The sequence below is a fragment of the Cladophialophora psammophila genome, assembly GCF_000585535.1.
Source record: "Cladophialophora psammophila CBS 110553 chromosome Unknown aczJe-supercont1.4, whole genome shotgun sequence".
Taxonomy (NCBI): Eukaryota; Fungi; Ascomycota; class Eurotiomycetes; order Chaetothyriales; family Herpotrichiellaceae; genus Cladophialophora; species Cladophialophora psammophila.
The window spans coordinates 569,592-589,236 of NW_006912925.1; the positions used below are offsets into that span (position 1 = coordinate 569,592).

At 52.3% G+C, this 19,645-nt stretch overlaps 8 protein-coding genes across 8 annotated transcripts; 4 read left to right on the plus strand and 4 right to left on the minus strand.

Moving 5' to 3' along the window:
* Nucleotides 1–712: 712 nt before the first annotated feature.
* A1O5_03123 (beta-lactamase) lies at nt 713–2,376 on the plus strand (the record flags this gene model as incomplete). The annotated part of the gene is made up of 6 exons (XM_007743736.1): nt 713–803; nt 914–1,129; nt 1,187–1,256; nt 1,323–1,431; nt 1,492–1,572; nt 1,672–2,376. The coding sequence occupies 6 exons, from the start codon at nt 713–715 to the stop codon at nt 2,374–2,376; spliced, it is 1,272 nt and encodes a 423-aa protein (XP_007741926.1).
* A 154-nt stretch (nt 2,377–2,530) lies between these two features.
* On the minus strand, nt 2,531–3,580 carry A1O5_03124 (uncharacterized protein; the record flags this gene model as incomplete). The annotated part of the gene is made up of 1 exon (XM_007743737.1): nt 2,531–3,580. One exon carries the CDS (start codon nt 3,578–3,580, stop codon nt 2,531–2,533), a length of 1,050 nt encoding a protein of 349 aa, XP_007741927.1.
* A 1,052-nt stretch (nt 3,581–4,632) lies between these two features.
* On the plus strand, nt 4,633–5,247 carry A1O5_03125 (uncharacterized protein; the record flags this gene model as incomplete). Its single annotated transcript, XM_007743738.1, has 1 exon — nt 4,633–5,247. A coding segment is annotated over one exon (615 nt), but the record flags the coding sequence as incomplete, so codon positions are not given.
* A 208-nt stretch (nt 5,248–5,455) lies between these two features.
* A1O5_03126 (uncharacterized protein) lies at nt 5,456–7,366 on the plus strand (the record flags this gene model as incomplete). Its single annotated transcript, XM_007743739.1, has 1 exon — nt 5,456–7,366. The coding sequence occupies one exon, from the start codon at nt 5,456–5,458 to the stop codon at nt 7,364–7,366; it is 1,911 nt and encodes a 636-aa protein (XP_007741929.1).
* A 955-nt stretch (nt 7,367–8,321) lies between these two features.
* Nucleotides 8,322–10,768, minus strand: A1O5_03127 (IQ domain-containing protein containing GTPase activating protein; the record flags this gene model as incomplete). The annotated part of the gene is made up of 3 exons (XM_007743740.1): nt 8,322–8,476; nt 8,525–10,370; nt 10,427–10,768. The coding sequence occupies 3 exons, from the start codon at nt 10,766–10,768 to the stop codon at nt 8,322–8,324; spliced, it is 2,343 nt and encodes a 780-aa protein (XP_007741930.1).
* Nucleotides 10,769–14,620: 3,852 nt separating this feature from the next.
* A1O5_03128 (chitinase) lies at nt 14,621–15,811 on the minus strand (the record flags this gene model as incomplete). Its single annotated transcript, XM_007743741.1, has 1 exon — nt 14,621–15,811. The coding sequence occupies one exon, from the start codon at nt 15,809–15,811 to the stop codon at nt 14,621–14,623; it is 1,191 nt and encodes a 396-aa protein (XP_007741931.1).
* Nucleotides 15,812–16,319: 508 nt separating this feature from the next.
* A1O5_03129 (2-dehydropantoate 2-reductase) lies at nt 16,320–17,351 on the plus strand (the record flags this gene model as incomplete). Its single annotated transcript, XM_007743742.1, has 1 exon — nt 16,320–17,351. One exon carries the CDS (start codon nt 16,320–16,322, stop codon nt 17,349–17,351), a length of 1,032 nt encoding a protein of 343 aa, XP_007741932.1.
* Nucleotides 17,352–18,006: 655 nt separating this feature from the next.
* A1O5_03130 (uncharacterized protein) lies at nt 18,007–18,961 on the minus strand (the record flags this gene model as incomplete). Its single annotated transcript, XM_007743743.1, has 2 exons — nt 18,007–18,321; nt 18,863–18,961. The coding sequence occupies 2 exons, from the start codon at nt 18,959–18,961 to the stop codon at nt 18,007–18,009; spliced, it is 414 nt and encodes a 137-aa protein (XP_007741933.1).
* Between the last annotated feature and the right edge of the window lie 684 nt (nt 18,962–19,645).

Below are 19,645 nucleotides of genomic sequence, written 5' to 3' on the forward strand. Positions count from 1 at the left end.
TGCGGCAGCTTTGTGACTGCTCCCGGCCTAGAACACATTCATAGGCTAGCTATAGGCCCATGGCACAATGTAGCTAGTCTCAAGGTCGCTGTTAGAGGGTTGAGGTCATTGCCACACTATTCCACAGCCTTGCTTCGTGAGCAAGGACGCCAATGTTGGGGCTGATGAGGAAAAATGCGTTATTTCCGTGCAAATGAAATAAGGCCACAACTCTCTGGTCAGGCTTGTCTTTCGGATTCCTTGTCGGCTGCGTAGGATCCTTTGTATAGTACGAGGTAAAGCTATGTAGTGTTTTTCTCAAGCTCAGTTCAACCCAAGGTTGCCATGGAATTCAAGATCCTGCCGCGGGACTAGCGTTTCTTCGGTTCGACTTTTTGGTCCCGAACACAAGTCTTTGCTGAATCGTAGGGTTGGTTCCATGCGCCGAGGTTCGGTTCTGTGCTCGTGGGTGGGTATTGTCAGCAGGTGACATCCAAGCCCACAACCTGGAATGGAGAAATGGATCTTGCCAGTGGAGATAAAACGGTTGGAGAGAGGCATCGTACAACCAGACAAGCGCAATGGGAACTCGGCATCCGGTCCCGACGACCGGATGCCTGAATAGTATAAAACATTGTCAAGGCGACCAAGTATTAATAATGCATCCCAGCTGCTGGCACTGCTAGAAGTTGACGTCGTCTGCGAACAGATGTCTATCACAAAGACCGCAACGATGGCTGACCTTGACGAGATTCTCCGAAGATACACCGATCCTTCAACAGGTTCCGTGCATGGCGCGACCTTCATCGCTGTTGACAGCGCAGGTAAGCAAGCCTTGTATGGTCAACATCAGTCCTGACAGCATCCATACCCTTGCAACTCGCAAAGAAACCCCTACCGTTCTTCGAGTGGACGGGAATTGACAACTTCCAAGGAAATGATCTTTACCGCAATTCCTTCGGGAGTCGGACTGTCGACAGATCTGATCCGTTGACACCGGACACTCTGACATGGATCGCCAGCCAGAGCAAGCTTGCGACTTCGGTAGCGGCGATGCAGGTAGTCGAGAAGGGCCTCATTGGCCTGGACGACGATGTGCGCGATGTCCTGCCGGTGTTGAAGGATTTGAAAGTTCTTGTTGGCTTTGAAGGTGACGACGAACCGAATGAGCTGGATCCTCAAACCATTGCCAGAGGAGGTGGTGGAGTGGATTTGGACAAGATGAAGCCTAGCGGAAAGCCTATCTTGGAGGACGTAAAGGGGAAGATTACCTTACGGTTTGGCCCTCGCCCATCTCTGGACAATTCCATGACGGTAAGGTATCGCTAATCCACGGCTTTCAGACAGCTCATGTCCCATACGTCAGGATTTTGCTATGACTTGGGCAGTCCGTTGCTTCTGAAGTGGTCCGCTGCGACCGGGCGTACAGACAACATGTTCAGTGGGAAGATTGTAAGAATGCCCGTCTCATTCGGACCAGAGGGATCTAGAACTGATCACCAAACGTTCCAGGAAGGCTCATTACATCCACTGCTCTTTCAGCCGGGTGAATCATGGATGTACAGTCCAGGACTCGACTGGGCCGGACAAGTGGTACGTTCGGCATTGTGGTTTTTCCCATCTCCCATAGCTCAGCCACACCGGATTGAATCTTGAAATCATTTCCGTGTACTTATTTCTGCCTGCTGCCAGGTCGAGGCTCTCACCAAGCAAAATCTCGACAGGTATATGCAAGAAAACATCTGGGGGCCTCTCGGGGCCAAGTCTACGACCTTCTACCCGACAAAACACTTCCACCCGGAGCCCATGCCGCAACTGCACGAGACAGGCCAACGCACCAATTCGGCAGAATCCCCAAAGGCACTCGACTCGGAGTCCGCCACGTCGCCCTGGCCCATCTCCCCGCGCGACGCGATCGGCGGCGCTGGTCTCTACGGCACCGCGAACGACTACATCAAACTGCTGTCCTGTCTCCTCCAGGGCGGCGGGTCCTTACTGAAAAAGGAGAGCGTGGACGAGATGTTCCGCCCGCAGATTGGCAAGGGGAGCACCGAAGCATTTCACGCCTCCATCGTAGCAGGCGGCAGAGACCGCTTGTGGAGGCCGTCCTCTGCTGCCACTGCCGCTGCCACCGTAGCGGCGGCGGAGGAGCAAGGGTCTGTGCCCGGCGGCCACTGCCTGGCCGGCGCCGTCAATCTTGAGGACGTCCCTGGCCGGAGACGCGGGGGCACCGTCAACTGGGGCGGCCTGCCGAACTTGCTCTGGTGGGTTGACAGGGAGGGAGGTGTGGCGGGCACGCTGTTCAATCAGATCATTCCGGCTGGTGACCCGTTGTGCATGGACCTGCTCGTCGAGTTGGAGGAGGCGCTCTATCGACTGAAAGAGCAGAAGGCTTAGGTGAGACATGCTTGCTTGCCTGCCTGACGGCGAGTCGAGGAATCATGTGTAATTTTCGGTCTATCATCATGTCAGGACTGCTCCTGTTCTATTCTATGCGGTCTATAGTATCTAGTGTGTGACAGATCTAAAGCGCACCAGATGCCTCCTTCAGTCACATCAAATGCGTGCTAGTTTGTTGTAGGACCAGCTTGGCCTTAATGTCCTTGGTCCGCTGAGCATCTTCTCCGAAAGCAGTAATGCATACCTCGAGCTCCTTTATCCTCCATATGACAGCCTCGTCAGCTCCTCTATCGCCTTTTCTCTCGGCCCACTTCGCCATGCTCCGGTAAGTGTTCGCCAAGGGCGCTCCCACGAGGCTTTCTTTCAGCAATAGCGCCTCCAGCCTCGCCAAGGACCTCAAAGCTTCTTCCGCTAGTTCAACCCGTCTGGCTTGCTGCTCTTCCTCACTGATTACTGTCCCGCTCTCCGCAGACAGATTCTTCTCACACCGCTGTACAGCTCGAATGGCGTCGTACATGCCCATTCTCCGCTCATCGCTCTTGGCCCAGAACTCATTCTTCGGCTCACACGCCTCGCAGCGACACACGAAACCATAGTACATTTGCTGCTTTCTCTGCCGCTTCGCCGTGACCTCAAAGACCACCTTGTCGTAGTTACTGCACATCTCCTTTCCCCTGGAGATATCCCGAATGGCGTAAAACCTCATCTCGTTGCTGTTCGCGTCATAGGAGAATTGCAGGTTGGGAACACAGCTGTGATTGATGCGGCTCGACAATGCCCCGATCGCGGAGCCGCCTTTGCCGCTGGGTCGGAAACCTTCGCAGTTATAGCAGTTGCTGTAGTATACAGAGACAACCTGGGACATGCGCGACTTCTGTGCATCGAAGAGGCGCAGGTAGACCTTTTGTTCGGCGCGAGAGAGTTTGGAGAATTCGCGCTCAATCGCGCTGGCATCGTTCTCCTCGTGCTTGTCCAGCGAGATTAGGGGGCGCTCGGCCAGCACAAGCGTCCCGGCTTTGATTTTGCGAGCGGAGAAGACAGCAAGGCCACGGTCGGGTGTGGAGACGACCTCGAGGATGCCATCTGTTGGCCTTGATCTAGATCCTGCTGCTGAGCCGGGAATGCTAGGTTGATCCCCCAATTTTATAGCACGAACGCCTTCAGCAATTGTGTGCGGCCAGATCTTGTCAACTGGCAGCATGCCCGAACCATCAGCTACGGATAAGCCGTCCAGCTGTAATACGAGTATGTGTCAGCGGTGGCAGTGACGAATGCTCATGTCCGGTACTTGCCTGGTCTACTTGGGCACCATTCTGCAATGCTATCCTAGGGGATACTGATTGAGGGCTTTGGGCTGATTTCTTCCCAATCCTCATGACTGGCGAGATGGGTCCGCCCCAAGACTACCAGCAAAGAAGAACTTCGGGGGATAAAACAGGCAAAACACGTGTTAGAGAAGCGAGGTGTGGGAAGCAGGCAATTCTAGGATGTCCATGTTGGCAAGGTGATTGGGGATCTACCCAAAAGAGTGGTAGAAGGACGGATTGGTAAGAGGGAGAGCCGTAGACGATTACAAGAGATATATGTAGAAGCAGTCGAGATAACAATCTTACAGTATTGTTAAGGGTCAGGAGATGCTGCCATGGGATGAGATATCGGTAGGAAGCCGGCTCGTTCGATTCCTATTGGACCGGAACCTGGGTGTGGAGTGTTCGGTCGGATTATTGTTATGCCGATACCGGGACCGATGATCCGAAGTCAATGAGTGACACTTGCGGACCTTGATATAATGTCTTGGTCCCTCCTCGACTCCCATCGAGACATTCCTTGTCTTCATCTCCTTTCAAGTACAAGTTTACATGGAGCAGGTCCAATCCTCCCCTGTTGCCCTGCTGCCCTGCTGCCTTCTGCACGGCACGGGCAATGTCTGTCAGGCAAGCGCGACATGTCTTGGGTCTCGAAATGGCCAACATGTCTGATTGGCTTGAATTGACCTCGTGCAATCCTCCATTTCCTCAGCCACCAAACCTCCAGATCAGGCCTCCGTAACTTTTTCCTTCTATACCAGTCACTCTTGGAATCTGTTCTGTAATATCTGTCCATCGGTGTCCGATGAAGTAACTCGCAGCAAAGCTACGGCATAGGTCTAGACAGGATGTTGACCCAGAGACTTCTGGCGCCACCCGCGCTACCACTTCTGCAGCCGCACAATCACTTATCCCCGGCTCCAGCCGCACGGATACTTTTCCGGACGGTATAAAGGTTCTTCATGATCTCCCGAACGCTGCCGTCGACGTCTGCTTTGTCCATGGCCTGACCGGTAATCGTGACTCGACCTGGACCGCCAAAGGACAGCCTCAGCCTTGGTCACAAGCCCTTCTCCCATCAAGACTTTGCAGATCACGCGTCCTGACCTATGGATATGATGCCTACGTCACCCGCGGACTAGGTACAGTTGCATCATCCAACAGATTGACCGACCACGCTTCGAATTTTTTGAATGATCTGACAACGAATGGGGCAGCTGATGATGCGCTCTGGAGGCCGCTTATTTTTGTTGCTCACAGCCTTGGTGGTCTCGTTTGTAAAGAGATGATTTTGGCTTCAAGGAATAACCCTGAATCACATCTCAAAGCCGTCTTTGCCGCAACAAAAGGAATCATTTTCATGGGCACTCCGCACACTGGGAGGTGGATGGCTGACTGGGCTTCTATCCCTGCAGAGGCCCTTGGCGTTATCATCTCAACCAATAAGTCATTGCTCAAGGTCCTACAAACAAATGATCCATTTCTCAAGTCTATTCAACACCGGTTTCTGGCCATGATTCGAGATATTCCGAGCAGCGGCAGCAGCATCAAAATTACCTGCTCACGCAATTTCGCTTGATGAGCCTCAGACCGCCATCACTGTTGACCGCCTCGATGCTGGTGTTGCTGTCACAAGTTCCCAAGCATCTGCCCCCGATGAAGACCATTCCCGTTCTCAGAGTCTCCTAAAACGAGCTTCCGACCTCTTTGGTCTAGGAAATGATGGTCGCTGTTTGATCGCGGTGGAGAAATGCTTGGAGGCACTCAACATGAATTACCAGATTGAGGAGATCGCTTCTCTCCAAGCCGATGGGTCAGAAGAGGCACGAAAAACCCAACGTAGTTTGGAGATCAAATCGAGACAAAATTACCAAGACGCATGCGCAAGATGTCTTCGATCATTGTCATTCTCCGAAATGGGAGCAAGAGAAGCCAGCATTGAGCAGCCCTTACGAGACACTTGTCAATGGATATATTCTACGGCTGCCTATTGCTCGTGGGACGCAAAAACCACCAACCTCCTGTGGATCAAAGGTAATCCAGGGTCAGGAAAGAGCACGTTGATGAAAGGTCTTCGCGCTCGGCGATCGCAAGCGGCCAGCGCTAGTTCCACTCTGTTCTTGCAGTTCTTCTTCAACGCTCGTGGTGCGATTTTCGAAAAGACGCCAACCGGGCTGTACTTAGCCTTGATGTACAGCTTACTGCTCCAGAGTCCTATTCTTAAATGCGAGTTTCTCCCAAGGTTCTTAGAAAAGGAGTTTTACAGTGATACTAGCAAAGTCGCTTGGCGGACAGCAGAAATCGAATCAATATTTCACTCCATGATCACCCAGAAGCAATCACACGGCATTGAGATCTTAATTGACGCCTTGGACGAGTGCAAAGAAGATGAGGTCCGAGCCATAATCCGCAAATTCGAAAGATCGATTGATAATGCAAGGCAGTCATGTGCACCTCTCAGCGTCTGCTGGAGCAGTCGACATTATCCCACGATCAGTATGTTATCAACGCATGGTGTTGAAGTGAGCATGGAGCAATATAACGGCTCGGACATCAAACACTTTGTTAAATGTGAGCTGCCAGCACGCTTGGATCCTCTTTTGCTCTCAATCCAAGACGAAATAATATCGAGAGCCAATGGCGTGTTCCTGTGGGCCGTTCTGGTCAGCAGAAAGATGCTCAAAACCATCGATCAAGGCAAAAATAAGCGACAACTGCGAGAGCTGCTTGAGTCGATTCCTGTCGAATTAGACGATCTGTTTGATGAAATATTTAGAAAGATAGGGTCTGCGACGCAAGGACACAAAGAGCTTGCGCTCGCATGCTTTCGGACCCTTGTGGCGGCTGGCTCCGATCCGGCTCGAGCACAGGAACAATATTTACCTTCATGGGACGGTGGATTGTTGGAAATACTGCACAGCTCCTGGGAACCCTCTGTGGATTTATACCATCCCTCTTACATGATGGAATACGCATTCAAGCACTTCAAATGCGTCGGATACCCGCCGTCTATTGATTTTAAAGAATCCTCACGTCTATTCTTAACAGAACTATGCCAACGCGCAACGATCAACTACATGAAGATGTGCTTGAATTGCCCGGCCGGATCGTTCCGTGAGTTCAATGATACCATCCTGATCATTGCAGCAAACCCGAGCGTCTTCGGTATCACCACGGCCGACTTGACTGGCCTGGTCACTATCATTTGCAACCTGTCGGTGTCCTCACTAATCTTGGAGAGAAACTGGGGGATTATCCTGTCGAAATGGACATATGACAACACGCATCACGGAGCTCCCAGGACAAGGCTTGATTTCGTTACAGTTTTCTGCCTAGTGCCTGGCAAAGATCCTGCCTCTGAGGCTGGGGTTTTGGTGAACGGTTATTTTAGACCGCTTAAGACTCGGACGATGATCGACCAAGCGTTGCAAAAGCTCGGCGCTTTAGGCGTTTCCCGTGTGATTGCCGTGCAGTGGTCTCTGTGGACAGAAGACCCCCGACAATTTCTTCAGCGCTTCACGGGAGAAGACTGCAGCCGCCCGCCCCAGCAGACCAGCCACTGGGAGATCTTGGAAACATTGATTGGTTGCCCGAGCACAAAATTCTGTGGCAAACATTGGAGCAGGACGCTTTCTATAGATTTCGCCGTTGCCAGCAGTTTTGTATCCTGTTCCAATTAGGACAGGACAACCCTTGTATCAGTGACCGGCCGCGCGGAGCCTTACCTTCATTCGCGACCGAGTCATTCCATACACCTGGAGCAACTCCAGAACAAACAGGAAGCAGGAGTCCCCGCCGGAATGCTCGATTCGTTGTAAGCACATGCAGGGACTACTATAGTGGGCGTGAACTCGATGGGCTCGATGACTTGGAGCGGATCTTAAGGCGCATTGTGTTATGGCGTGGCATTGGCACAAGCACAAGCACAAGCACAAGCACAAGCACAACAAGGAGGTCAAGAGAGCGACATACTCCGTAGATATGTACCAGCAAATCTAATCCTCGGCGGAAAGAACAGACCAAAAAAAAAAAAAAAGGGAAATCTTCTGTAGTATCAAATCGCAAAAACAGGGCACGTCCTATTAGTACAATAACGGTTATTTCCTGCTGTCCTCAGTAATACTTCCTTCCCGTCCCTTTTCCCAATATAATTCATTTTGCTTCGTTCAAAACTGCCCGCGTGCCCTGGGTCCGGGGCCTTCCTTTGATATATTACACTCCTCCATACACAGTTACAACGCAAGCACAAATACAGACACTCGCTCACTCCGTCGTACAGACACACAGACACAGACACAGACCCAGACAATCACCACACTCGCTCGCCCCTCCACAATCTCGAGACAGGTCCCGATGGAAAATATTACAGTTACAAAAAATGGGATGGTGCGCTTTGTTTCCTAGTAAAACAAAAGGGTAGAAAGAAAAGGGCCACAATGCAAATCGATATGGCAATGTCCCACTCAGCTCGCCGGCTTAGTTTTTCGTCAATCGCTGGGAGTGTGATTTGGTTCAATTCAGTCGTGTTGCTCGTCCTCGTCGTGTTCCGAGATTTCTGCCTGAATACGCTCTTCGTGCTTTCGTGCTCCAGTTCATCATGGGGCCTGAATGTCCCTGGCCCAAAGTCGCGTCGTTCTATTTCTTCCTCGCAAACCGTTTGTTGAGCAGGGCCAGAACCTTCGAGACATCAAACTGCACGTATTCCAGATCGAGGTCGTCCTGACCGTCTTTCTGCATCTCGAGAAGATCGTCTAGTTTCAGATCCAACTCGAGGAGACCGCGCGCACGCCCTGCCACGATGTTAGTGCTGTCCACTCGGGAAAGGCTGTGAAACTCACCTTTGTAATGCAGGCTGATGACGAAAGTGCCTGCAAGTGGACTTCGGAACATGAAGAAGATATTACCTCTTCGGTTCTCAGGAACATTGCTTCTCGTAATCACGCCATCTTTCTCCAGTTGTGCGTGGGTGAATTTGTATGGGCCGAGCTCGCGCACTTTTTCCGTTTTGCCTCTTCTCGCGCCCTCAGACTGGCTTCGCACATTGTGCAAGTAATTCTTGTACGTGTCAAGCTGGGACAAAAGATATGCGTTGTGGTCGCGAATCGTCTTATAAACATCCTCCAACTTGTTCGTCTCCTCCACCACCTTCTCCTTCAGCGAGCCCAAGTGGGCCAACTCTTGCTCAACTTCATCACGGAGCACCGCATAGTCGTCAGCACGGTCTATCACTCCCCATTCGGACAGTTGCGTTAGAAGTTCCATGCACCGGATGCCTTTCCGTACCATGACGGCGTCATTCTTAAGGGTCCCCGCCGCTTCGGCAACCCGGTCAAGGCGAAGTGGGCGTCGCATGACCACCGCGTTCTGCGGCAAGCTTCGCATGATCTGTACAAAGGTGCTCTTTGCCTCCATAAAGTGGATCTCTTCCGCAGTGATGTCGAGGGCGTGAGTCAGATCGTCGAAAGTTGCCTCCCATTTGCTGAAGAGAGGCAGGTTGATTGCCCTGTTCTCTTTCCTAGGTAATTGCGGTGGTGCTGGCCCAAGTTCCTGCAGCAGGATTCCCAGGTGAGAAGAAGGGTCCTTGGCCAGCTCTGTGCTATGCTTCTCAAGTAATGCATGAGTGGCATAAACTTCGTTTAAACTGATCTGAAGCTCGAGATCGCGCTTGGACAATGCCACATAGTTGTCCATCTCCAGGCTCTCATAGAAATCTTGAACCTCGCACAGGTCTAACATGAACTTGTTGCAGCGATCCTTGTTCCGTTGGATGAATGGTTGCAGCTTGGCCATGTATGGTTCCTTCGCGTAGGATGGCTTGTTGGCCAGGTTCTGCAGCATCTTAGCGATGTAGGTCAGTGTCCTTTTGGGTTTGTCCTCCGGCACTCTCTCAATCAGCATGTAAGATTTTGGGGTGACGATGGCAGGGTTGATAAAGCGTAAGAAGAAAAAGCCACCAATCAGGGTGCAAATTGCCTGGTCCTGGGCGTCAGGGTACTTGCGTCGGGACAGGTTCCGAATCTGCTTGCAGATCCAGCGGATCCCATACGGGGTATCCTCCAGGCATTCAATGATGGCAGACAAGAATCCTTCCGCGATCTCAGTCAGCATCTTAAGCCGCGGTGTGATGATGGCCTGCACTTGTGCGTTCTCCGCAGCAAATTCGGCAGTTACAGACCGGGGTAGGTCCTCCGGGAGAGTACCCGTATCCTCCTCGATCTGCTTGACCATGGCCTCGTAGACTTTTAGGGGGTTGATCTCAAGATCCACGTCGCTCAACTCGGTCAAGGAGTTTATCTTTTCAGCAAGGACTTCCTTGAGGAAGCTCTGACCGGGACCTCGCCGGGTATAGGTGGTCATCATGCGAGAAACTGGGGTGTTCTGACGCAGTAAGGAGGAATATTCAGGTGTCGTCTCGAACTGATGGGTCAAGACCGATTGAAACATGGTCAGCAGCAGATGTTCTTCTCGGGACTCGTATTGATTTCCATAAATTGTGAACATGACAGTCTGTAACAGAGAATCGATTTCGGCCATGGTGACCAGACGGCATAGATGGGCGATATGCCTGGGTTCTGACTGAAGCATGAAGAATAAGTTGCCATATTTCTGGGTCTTGTCGTCGTTCGGGAATGAGCCTTCTTGGAGCTCGGCGGCCTCGTCAAGGTGACTGGCAACCTCATTTTGCTGCAGTGGTATTAGCCAAAACGTTCGTGATTAGACTATTGTGGTGCCAAACCTACCTCTTCCAAGGCCATACGATTTTGAATCAACAGAGCAATTCTTGAGTCCAGGTAGCGGACATCCTTTTCGAGGACGAAATTCTTCTTGGATTGATTTGAGATCTTGACCTTTAAATCTCTTAGCGAGCGCTGTGCTTTGGCGAGTTCATCGCTGATTTCCAAATCTTTGTCCTTTGCGCTCATGCTCGCATAGAGGGCGGTCATGCTGACCCGTTTGCTTTGTCGTAAAGAGCGAGCGCCATCATGGCTTGAGAAGGTATTCGTGCGGGTGACAGGTTCAAAGGAGGAGTTGGTCGAGGTCGAGCCTCGTGAAGCTGGTTGCAGCATGGTTGCGACCGCCATGTCGCCGCCCTGCCTGGATCGACGCGACGACCTTGAGCGGTCCTTTGCGCTGGAGACACGCCTGGGGACGTCGGAACGGAGTGAAGAGCTCATCTACTCTTTGTGTGTCGGGCAACAGAATCCAAAGTAGAATATGAATGTTGTATGCAACTCGGGGGTTGTATGATATTGTGACGTCGGTCGTGTTTCAGAACGGGCCGCAGGTCATCTGGGATCGGTGATGCACAATCGTTTCCTCCCGGGAGGCAGACGCAGGTGGGTTGAAAATATAGGACTGGAAAAGGCAGATTGCAGTATTATTTGTGTTGAAGTTTTGACTGGGGGTGGAAAAATCCAATGCGACCGGCGCGAGAGCAATGTAAATAATCTCTTTCTCCCTTCTGCTCCTGTCAAAGATGCAGAGTTTGAACAAACGCAAGCAAACAGCTCCACCCGACAGAGATTACAGATATCCTTTGACAGTGAAACGCGGAAAGGTGAGGCCCTCGTTAACGAACTGGCGGGGGGGTGGGTGTTCAAGATGGGTGTTGAAGAGAAGGTCTGGTGGAGTTTGAGGTGTGCAGGCGCAATGTGACTGGCGGCGTAAATGGAGGATTGCGGCTCGAAGAATGCAACTGCAGAGGAATTGAGGGAAGCGTGGACGACGCTGGTTGGCGATTGGGATGTAGATAAGAGAAGTGGCCGCGACGAACGGTAAGGCAAGGAGTGGTGTTGGACAGGAGTCTGTCAGGAACCAGGAACAGCCGTGCGGACGAATGAAGGGAGTGGGAGGACGGCAGCTGGATGGCCAGAAATGATAGGGAGGGAGAGAGGGTCGAGGAGGGTGTCAAGGGTGTCAGGGTGTCAGGGCGAGTTGATGGAGGATTATTTTTTTGGGATGGTGGATGGGTGGAAGTGTGGAAGTGTGGACGGTGTGGATGGTGTGGATAGACGACGGGCAAGACGGGATACTTGGGAAGAGCGAGAGGGAGAGAAGGGGGGGGTGACTCTGGGATTGGATGCTCAGGGCCACCAGGGCGGGTTTCTGTTCTCTTCAGGCACTGGAGTTGAAGCCTGGAAGTGGAAGAGCCCTGATAATCCCTGCCCCGGGGTGCATGCCAGTTTAACCTTATAGGTGGCTTCAATGCCTGAAGAGGAGGAAAAGAAGAGAGGGGGTGGTTTAGACTATGATCTGGCAATTAACTTTTGTTTAGTAGTAGAGAGCAAAGGCGACCAGGTGTGGACAGGCAGCAGTGTCGGTACTGGGTGGGTGATGGAGACTCCGGTGTGCTTTGACAGGCAGCATGCCAGTGCTGAGTGCCTGAAGGAGGGCGGAGGGGCTGTTTAGGAGGAGGAAGAGGAGCTGCAGGGAGCTGCCACAACTGCTAGCTCCTACCCGCTTAGGCATCGCTAACTAAACTATCTACCTAGCTGTGGTTAGGCTAGTAGGCTGCCCGGCCTTGGCTGCTTCGGCTCTGATCCCTCCTCTCCCTGTGCTTTCACCTCGTCTTCTTCCTTGCCTCTCAGGGGTAAATCAGAGAGTCAACTGACTCCGGATGATGGTTGGCGTCCCTGCCCTTCGAAGCCCTCAACCGCCAACGACGCCCATCGAGCCTAATCCGTCCAAGATCCCGAAAAGGTCGCTGGTCAGCTCGTGAAAGCCACCACCGCCATGGCGTATCCCAGAATCCTTTTCCCTTTTGACTTTCCGAGGCTGCTTCCAGATTCTGAGGGGCTTTCCAAAAGAAGAGCGCTAAGTTACGGGATACAATGGACATGGCTCTCCTGGGCTCATCGAGAGGTCCCTCGTGTAGCAGAGAGAGACATCAACATCAAGTTACATACGAGGTACGACGTACATTCAAAGTACCCGGTAGATGGACGATCAGATGCAGATCTATAGCCTGAAGCTGAGCCTTGCCGATCAGTTCGTCCATTGCACATCTTTTGTCGCTCTCTCTCCTTTGTCCTCTCGCAAAAATGTGCCCTTGGTGGCCTGGCAAATTTGGACATTTCGGTTTGGCCGGCATGTTAATCTCTCGATATCCTCTCCCGGAAATGCTCATCAAATGTCAAAAACCTCGTGCATGCCAGGAGAAAGGCCGAGGCAGCTCAACGTCAGGCTTACTACCCAATAGGAAGACTGACGCTTCGGTATCCGCAAGCTTGGACCTCGTGTGTACCTGACTACTGAAAGATAGCTCGTGGCAAAGAGTTCGCCCTTGATTTCTTTCGATGGCAAGCTCTCCCGGGCATGGCATGCCATAAAGAGATCTTCTTAGCCAAAGAACTCTCGACAGCAGCTCCTTTGTCCGGTCACCAGGTCTAGATCAGCCACCGACGCCTTTTGCACAAGGCCTCGAGAGTCGAGAGCTCGTATCTGTATGGTGTCTTGCAGCGCTAATTGTTGGTTTCACAACTCCGACGAACAAGGGGTTGACCCAGCGAAGGTGGAGCATGTGCAGGGGCCCGTCAAGATGGCTTGAGATTTGTTTGGTGCTCGAGTCCCAGTTTCAAATGGGCTTCGAGGTTGCTCTGGAGCACACCTCAAACCCGGGCGTTTCGCCTCCTCCAGACCCCAGAATCCCAACCGCTGGCTCGCTGGGTCCAGATATGTTGCTCGCTCTAAGCTCCACGAGGGGGCCAGAGCAACAGCCCGATTGTTACGAGGTATTTCATGAGCAATTGTTTTCTCGTCATCATCTCACAGTGAAAATCCCTCTGTCCCCTATTGATTGCAAAATGAGGTCAACCCGATGGAATGGGCTCGACATCCTTTTTTTTTTCCCCCAACGGGAACTTCCCGACGGTTCTGAGCCCCTTGGTCGAACGAAAAGTGACAGTCGTCAGTGGCGGACTTTTTGGCTTGTAAACCCCCTTTCACCGTCAAGATGAGACCACGTTTTTGGCATGACAAAAGTGGCTTGCAAAGAGACGGCACGTCTGGATCCGTCATCCTGGGAAAAAGTCGGGTTCGATTGATGGCGTTGTCGACCCGCCAGCTCGGCCTCCACACTATCTGGCAGTGCCTGACAAAATTCCAATAGTACTCGACTCGCTAGCTATGTACATAGTATGTACATACGAGTGCTCTGTATCTCAAGCGGTACATATGTAGATCGCCTGTCCGGAGTACGATCGCTTGATGTCAGTTTCGCAGATCAATGTCGGTCGACATCCACTTCGCCTGGCAAGGTTCGCCGAAACTCTCGACAACAGCGCTCATCAGAGGGGATGACTTACAGTGCTCCATGGCATTGACTGACAGCCCTCTGCAACAACGCAGCCATCAGGTGGTAGACGAACTAGTGGATCAATGGATGAATTAGGTAAGAGCAATGTCTTTCTATCGCCACTATTAAGGTGTCTTGTGGTTTTGACAGCGGACTATGGAGTCCATAGTGGCGTACCTCACCTAGTGGAGAATCATTGGCACGGCGAATGCGCGAAGTGTGGAAGGGGGCGGGATTCTACCAAGGACATCTCGGAACGCCCCATCACTTGGATGACAAGTACAGATATCTTCTCAGGGAGTGGCTGGTACAGTATGTAGGTTCTTCAATATCATGTTTGTCAATCACTAACAGACAGCTTCCCCTTGTTCTCGACCGGGGTCCATCATCCATCGTCAGTACATGCGGGATGCTTTCAGTCTTGCCTCCAGGTTCCACAGGACGCAGCTCGAGAACCTCTCGATCGCATCATGATGGAGCGATTCTGATTGACTATTAAAGCCATCCTTTGACAATGGCTCCGACATTGCGAAAGTGACGTGCCCAGCTGTCGCTGCCCTCTGCGCCCTCGTGCCTACCATCGCTCTTCGTCAACGCTTCAACATCATCATGCTGACGACGGTAGCTGATGCTTTTGACTTCATTCAAACTTGCTCCGCAAGTTGTCGTACTTGCTTTCGGGATATTCCAGGCAGTTCTTGGCCTCTTCCAGTCGACTCGGTCCACCACTCTGCCTCAGAAATGTCTCTATCAGACTCCCCTCTCCAACCGGCTTGTCAGCTGAACTCTCCCACCACATGCCACCGCCTAGGCCGTAATCTCGGACAAAATTTGCCTTTTGAGCTACCACGTCAGGGGTATCATAGCTTATCATGGTATTCGAAGAAGGACAGTAACTCCAGCTGGCCCCAACCTCACGATCGTGGTGTTCGGTGCTGTCGGGCTTTGGAAGAGCTTTGTAGTCCCATACACCTTGCTCCCAGCTGCCTTCACCCACACCATTGAAGGAATGCCCCGGTCCAGAAGTCGATATGAAGGCGCGACCATACAAGGGCATTCCCAGAACAATCTTTGAAGGATGGACTCCCTGCCTAGTATAATGTTCGATGGCAGCTACCGTGCTGAACGGTGTACACTGAGGATGGGATCGGGAGGGGAATAGATTCGCTTGGTGTCCCGCTCGCTGATCCCACGATCCGGCATAGTCGTACGCCATCAGGTTCCAAAAGTCAAGCAGTCGGTCCATCTCAGCGATCTTCAACTTGTCAAAGTTGGACGATCCAGCAGGACAAGCCACGGTCAGATAAAACCTCGCATGGTGGCGCTTGGCAGCTGCCGCATCGAGGGCTTGCCGGGTTTCCTGAAGCAGCTTGACAAAGTCATCTGCCTCGCGTTCGTTCTTGGGGTACTCCCAGTCGACGTCGATACCGTCGAATCCAAGGTCTTCCAGCAGCTTGACGGCCGTCTCTGCAAAGTGTTTCCTGCCACTGGACGTGCTGGCCGGCTGTGCGAAGTTTGCCGAGTAAGTCCAGCCACCAATACTCAAAAGTACTTTGAGGTTGCGGTTTCTCTTCTTCAGGAGGAACAATTGCTTCACGCACCCATACACATTCGTCCCCGTGTCATTCCAACTATCGCCCTCGTAGTGCTTGTCAGTATCAGACCAAGGGTCTGTCAAATAGACCTCGCCGCTGTCAGGTTTGACATTGGCAAAGGCATAGAGGACATGAGTGAGATTCTCGGCAGGGAGGTCTTGAGGATGGTGATTGCGTGCATAGGGTGCCCAGTTCACGTAATAGACGACAGAGCGGATGCCGTGTCCACCACCCATAGTGTGATAACTCTGGCCAAGGTCGAGTTGAGGAATGAACTGGGTCAAGGATCGAATTGGATAGAGAAGGACGATGAAGAGGAAGGTAAGAAAGACTAGCATGTCCCTCCAAGCCGAAGACTGTATATGAAAAGTCACGACCTGGACTCAGGACGTGGCGTGAGGTGAATATGAAGCTGAATGTTCAGCTGCTGTCTCCAAACCCGTCTGCCTGTAAAAGCTGACGGTGATCGTGACGAAGGCGGAGAGCCTCGAAGTGGCGCAAATACGTGGCTTCGGGTGGCTTGATATGTGGCTGATGACGAGGCTGTGCAAGGCTGTGTTCGCGACTGGTGCCCATTTGAAGCTGCCCGGCAAATTATTGAGGCGGCATGCTTCCTCGGCATCAAGGCTATCCTCCTCGCTTGCCTTCTCGACCTCAAGCCTCCGGTATATTACCTCGTGCATATCCCAGTGAGGTCTCTGTGGCTTCTTCAACTCTTCGGCTCTCTTTCTTTCTTCTGCTGAAATGCCCCTCGAGGTCTTATTCTTCGGCGCAGGCGCCATTGGGGCATTTTATGCTTCCCGGGTGGCTCGCAATGCCAACACCAATGTCTCGGTCGTCTGTCGCTCAAACTACTCAGCTGTCAAAGCCAGTGGCTTCCAGATAACATCTTCTCAATACGGCGACTATAATTGGACACCGACTCGGACATTCAACTCTCCCGAATCTGCTCGCAAAAGTGGTGTCAATTGGGACTTCGTGGTGGTCAGCACCAAAGCACTGCCCAACGTTTCAGACGATTCGAAACTCCTTGAAGGGCTTGTTGGTCCCAAGACAGCCGTTGTACTGATCCAGAATGGCCTGGGCGTTGAGCGACCGTATTCTCAGCGATTCCCCCAAGCAACGATCCTAAGTGCCGTGACGATCGCTTCCTGTGCACAGCCATCTAATGGCCATATCAAACATAATCGCTGGACACGGATAAACGTGGGGCCGTACTTCTCAGACTCAAGCCCATCCGCCGAAGTCAAAGCCAAACCGACGGCTCAGAACCAAACGTTTGTCGACCTGCTCCTGAAGGGAGGCATCAAGGATGCCATCGCCGATACGCACGAGAAGCTCCAGCTCGTCCGCTGGCACAAGATCGCCATCAATGCATCGATGAATCCGTCCGCGGTGCTATCGGGTGGATCAACCAACGAAGCCATGTCCAACGACCCGGAGCTATCGAGGCATCTCCAGGGCGTGATGGAGGAAGTGCTCACGACCGCACCCAAGGTGGTCGGCAAGCCGTTTCCAGCCGGGTTCGCCACCGCCGAACAAATACTTCGGTCGACGCGGAAGAACACGAGCGGGAGCAAGCCGAGCATGCTGCTCGACTGGGAAGGCGGCAAGCTGATGGAGCTAGAAGTTATCTTGGGCAACCCAATCCGGCTCGCGCGGGAGAAAGGATATGAGATGCCTAGGATGCAGACTTTATATGCTCTGTTGAAGATGGCCGAGAAGAACCGGGAAGCTCAGAAGCAGAATGATGCCAAAGGGGGAAGCAAGCTCTGATCCTAGCCAAGTTTGCCCACTACCTATGCTGGGCTTGTTGGTCTCGCTCGATGTCGTACTGGGTAAAGCTGACCTTGACATCAAGATGAGTCTTAATGTCATCGGCGCGGCGGTTTCAGACTTTTGCGTCCTTCACACCAGCTACTGCAGTCACAGCGGCCCGACGGAGAACCTCGTGACCTTCGGACAGTCTGCGAGGTTCCTTCAAATATCTCAATAAGAGACTGGTGTGCTGGAAATTTGATGCATGATAGCGAATAGATTGCGAACAGACACATTGGGGAAAAAAAAAAAAAAAACAAAAAAACCAAATGATCATAAAAGCCAGATGAATGTGACGAACATGCAATAACGATTTCCGTTTGTCGAGCCTCGGGACATACACACACACATACAGTGATCTGTCCAAGTCCAGCCTATCCGTGAACTGATGCCCTGATGAATCCTTCCCTCGTCCTTTCTTCCACATCCTCTATCCCCCTTGGGTCCCTTCAATCGCCCCGAACTTGCCCCATCCCGTTCCCGCCCGTGACTGAGGTACGTACGGTGGATTCTTTTCCAACCTCGCTTCAATCCCTTCTCACTCGCACCTGGCCCTGCCCCCCCCCACCAACCACGCCCTTCCTCCATGTGTGACCTCATCCATCTGTACAACTTACAACTGAGTCGTCACACCCTCGACCTTGTCGGGCGTCGGACCCCTGCTGAACCTCTGTGTCACGGCTCCGCCAAAGTCCGGCACCCACGCACACCTTACCTCGCAGAACTGCTCCTTCTGCGGCGCCCAGCTTGTGGGGGAGTGCTCCAGCACGCCGGCGGGGATGGAGACGATGGCCTCGTTCAGCGGCGTCAAAGCGTGCACCTTGGAGCCGCAAATCTTACAAAACGCGCGCGACAATGGCTGGCCCGACTGTGTAGCACGGTCCACGTACGTGGTTATGCGATCGGAGCCGGTGTGGAGGGTGTATTGCTATCAGCCCCAAACAAGGAGAGAGGATATGGTTAGGATATGTATGGCATGTAAGCGTGCTCGGGGAAGACTAGGAGGATGAAGAAATGGGGAGGGGAAAACGGGATGGGAGGGTAACAGGAGCTCACCTTCTTTAGAAAAATGCTTGCGCAGTGTAATGTGCTGCCGCCCTGTCGTCTAGATGTGCCCGAGTGTCAGTCTTGTTCTCTGGCGGAATTGGCCTCGATTCCCTCAATGGGTTTTGGTGCGCTTATTTTCCTTTTGTATCTTGCCTTGGAGGTCTGTCACTGATCCTCTTGCCGAATTTTGCTCGAATATATTGCAGTAACCCGTATAAAGAAGAAAACAACCTTAAGACACGCACTCCTTCTTCTAAAAACTGGGATGCAGCGAAAGGAAAGCACAGAAAGCAACGCCTCGGCACCAATCCCGGGCAACATAATCCAACGTTCCAGCTAGAGACAGGACAATGGCGAAAGAGCCAAGCAGGAAGATGTGCTCGAATGGGTCACACACACCTGCAGTTCTCGCAATGACACACCACGTTATATATCGGCTCGCCCACGACTGTGAATGTCACGGCACCGCAGAGACAGCGTCCGTGGTCGATCTTGTCTGCCTGTGACTTGTCCTCCGGCATCGCGCCTGAGAAGGACTGACGGGTGGAGAGAGGAGAGTTTGGGAGGGAAAACAGATTCCAGCGCGGGACGAGGGCTCTTTGTTGAGAATGGAGGAGGTAGGGGTAAGAACGAGACCGAGGCGAACCGGCCAAGAACGAGTATAATACCTCCTTGGAATGGCCGACAAGGTCGACTTGTCGATGTTCGGATAGCTCAGGTCTAATAACCAGTAAATGACGATGAACAGCGTTCAAAATAGCCTTATGCTGCAATGATATCCTTCCCCCTACAGTAAAGAACAGGTGATTCCCAGTCTTTTTAAAAGTACAGTATCTAGACTCGACAATAAGGGTATATTATCTTGCTAACCCAAACTTGAGCATGGGAAGCAGCATCGTAGAGGAGATTTCCTCACATCAGCCTCGAGGATCGCCAACTGCAAGACGATATTAGTCAGGAAATCCTGACATTCGGGATGCTGTCGTGCGCGGTTTAACCGATTGGTGGTCGACCCGTCCAGCCTTGTATCAGCTTGATCCATACGCTCGACTCTGTGCCCAAGGTATTGAGAAAGCGTTAGACGGGACATTTATAGACGAGGTGCCGCCTGCTCCAAGCTGCTCTGCTGGGGAGACTGTAGCTTACAGGGACTGGCCTCAAGAAGAGTCGCCTTCGAGTGCCCTCCAGCTGTTTTTGATATTCCC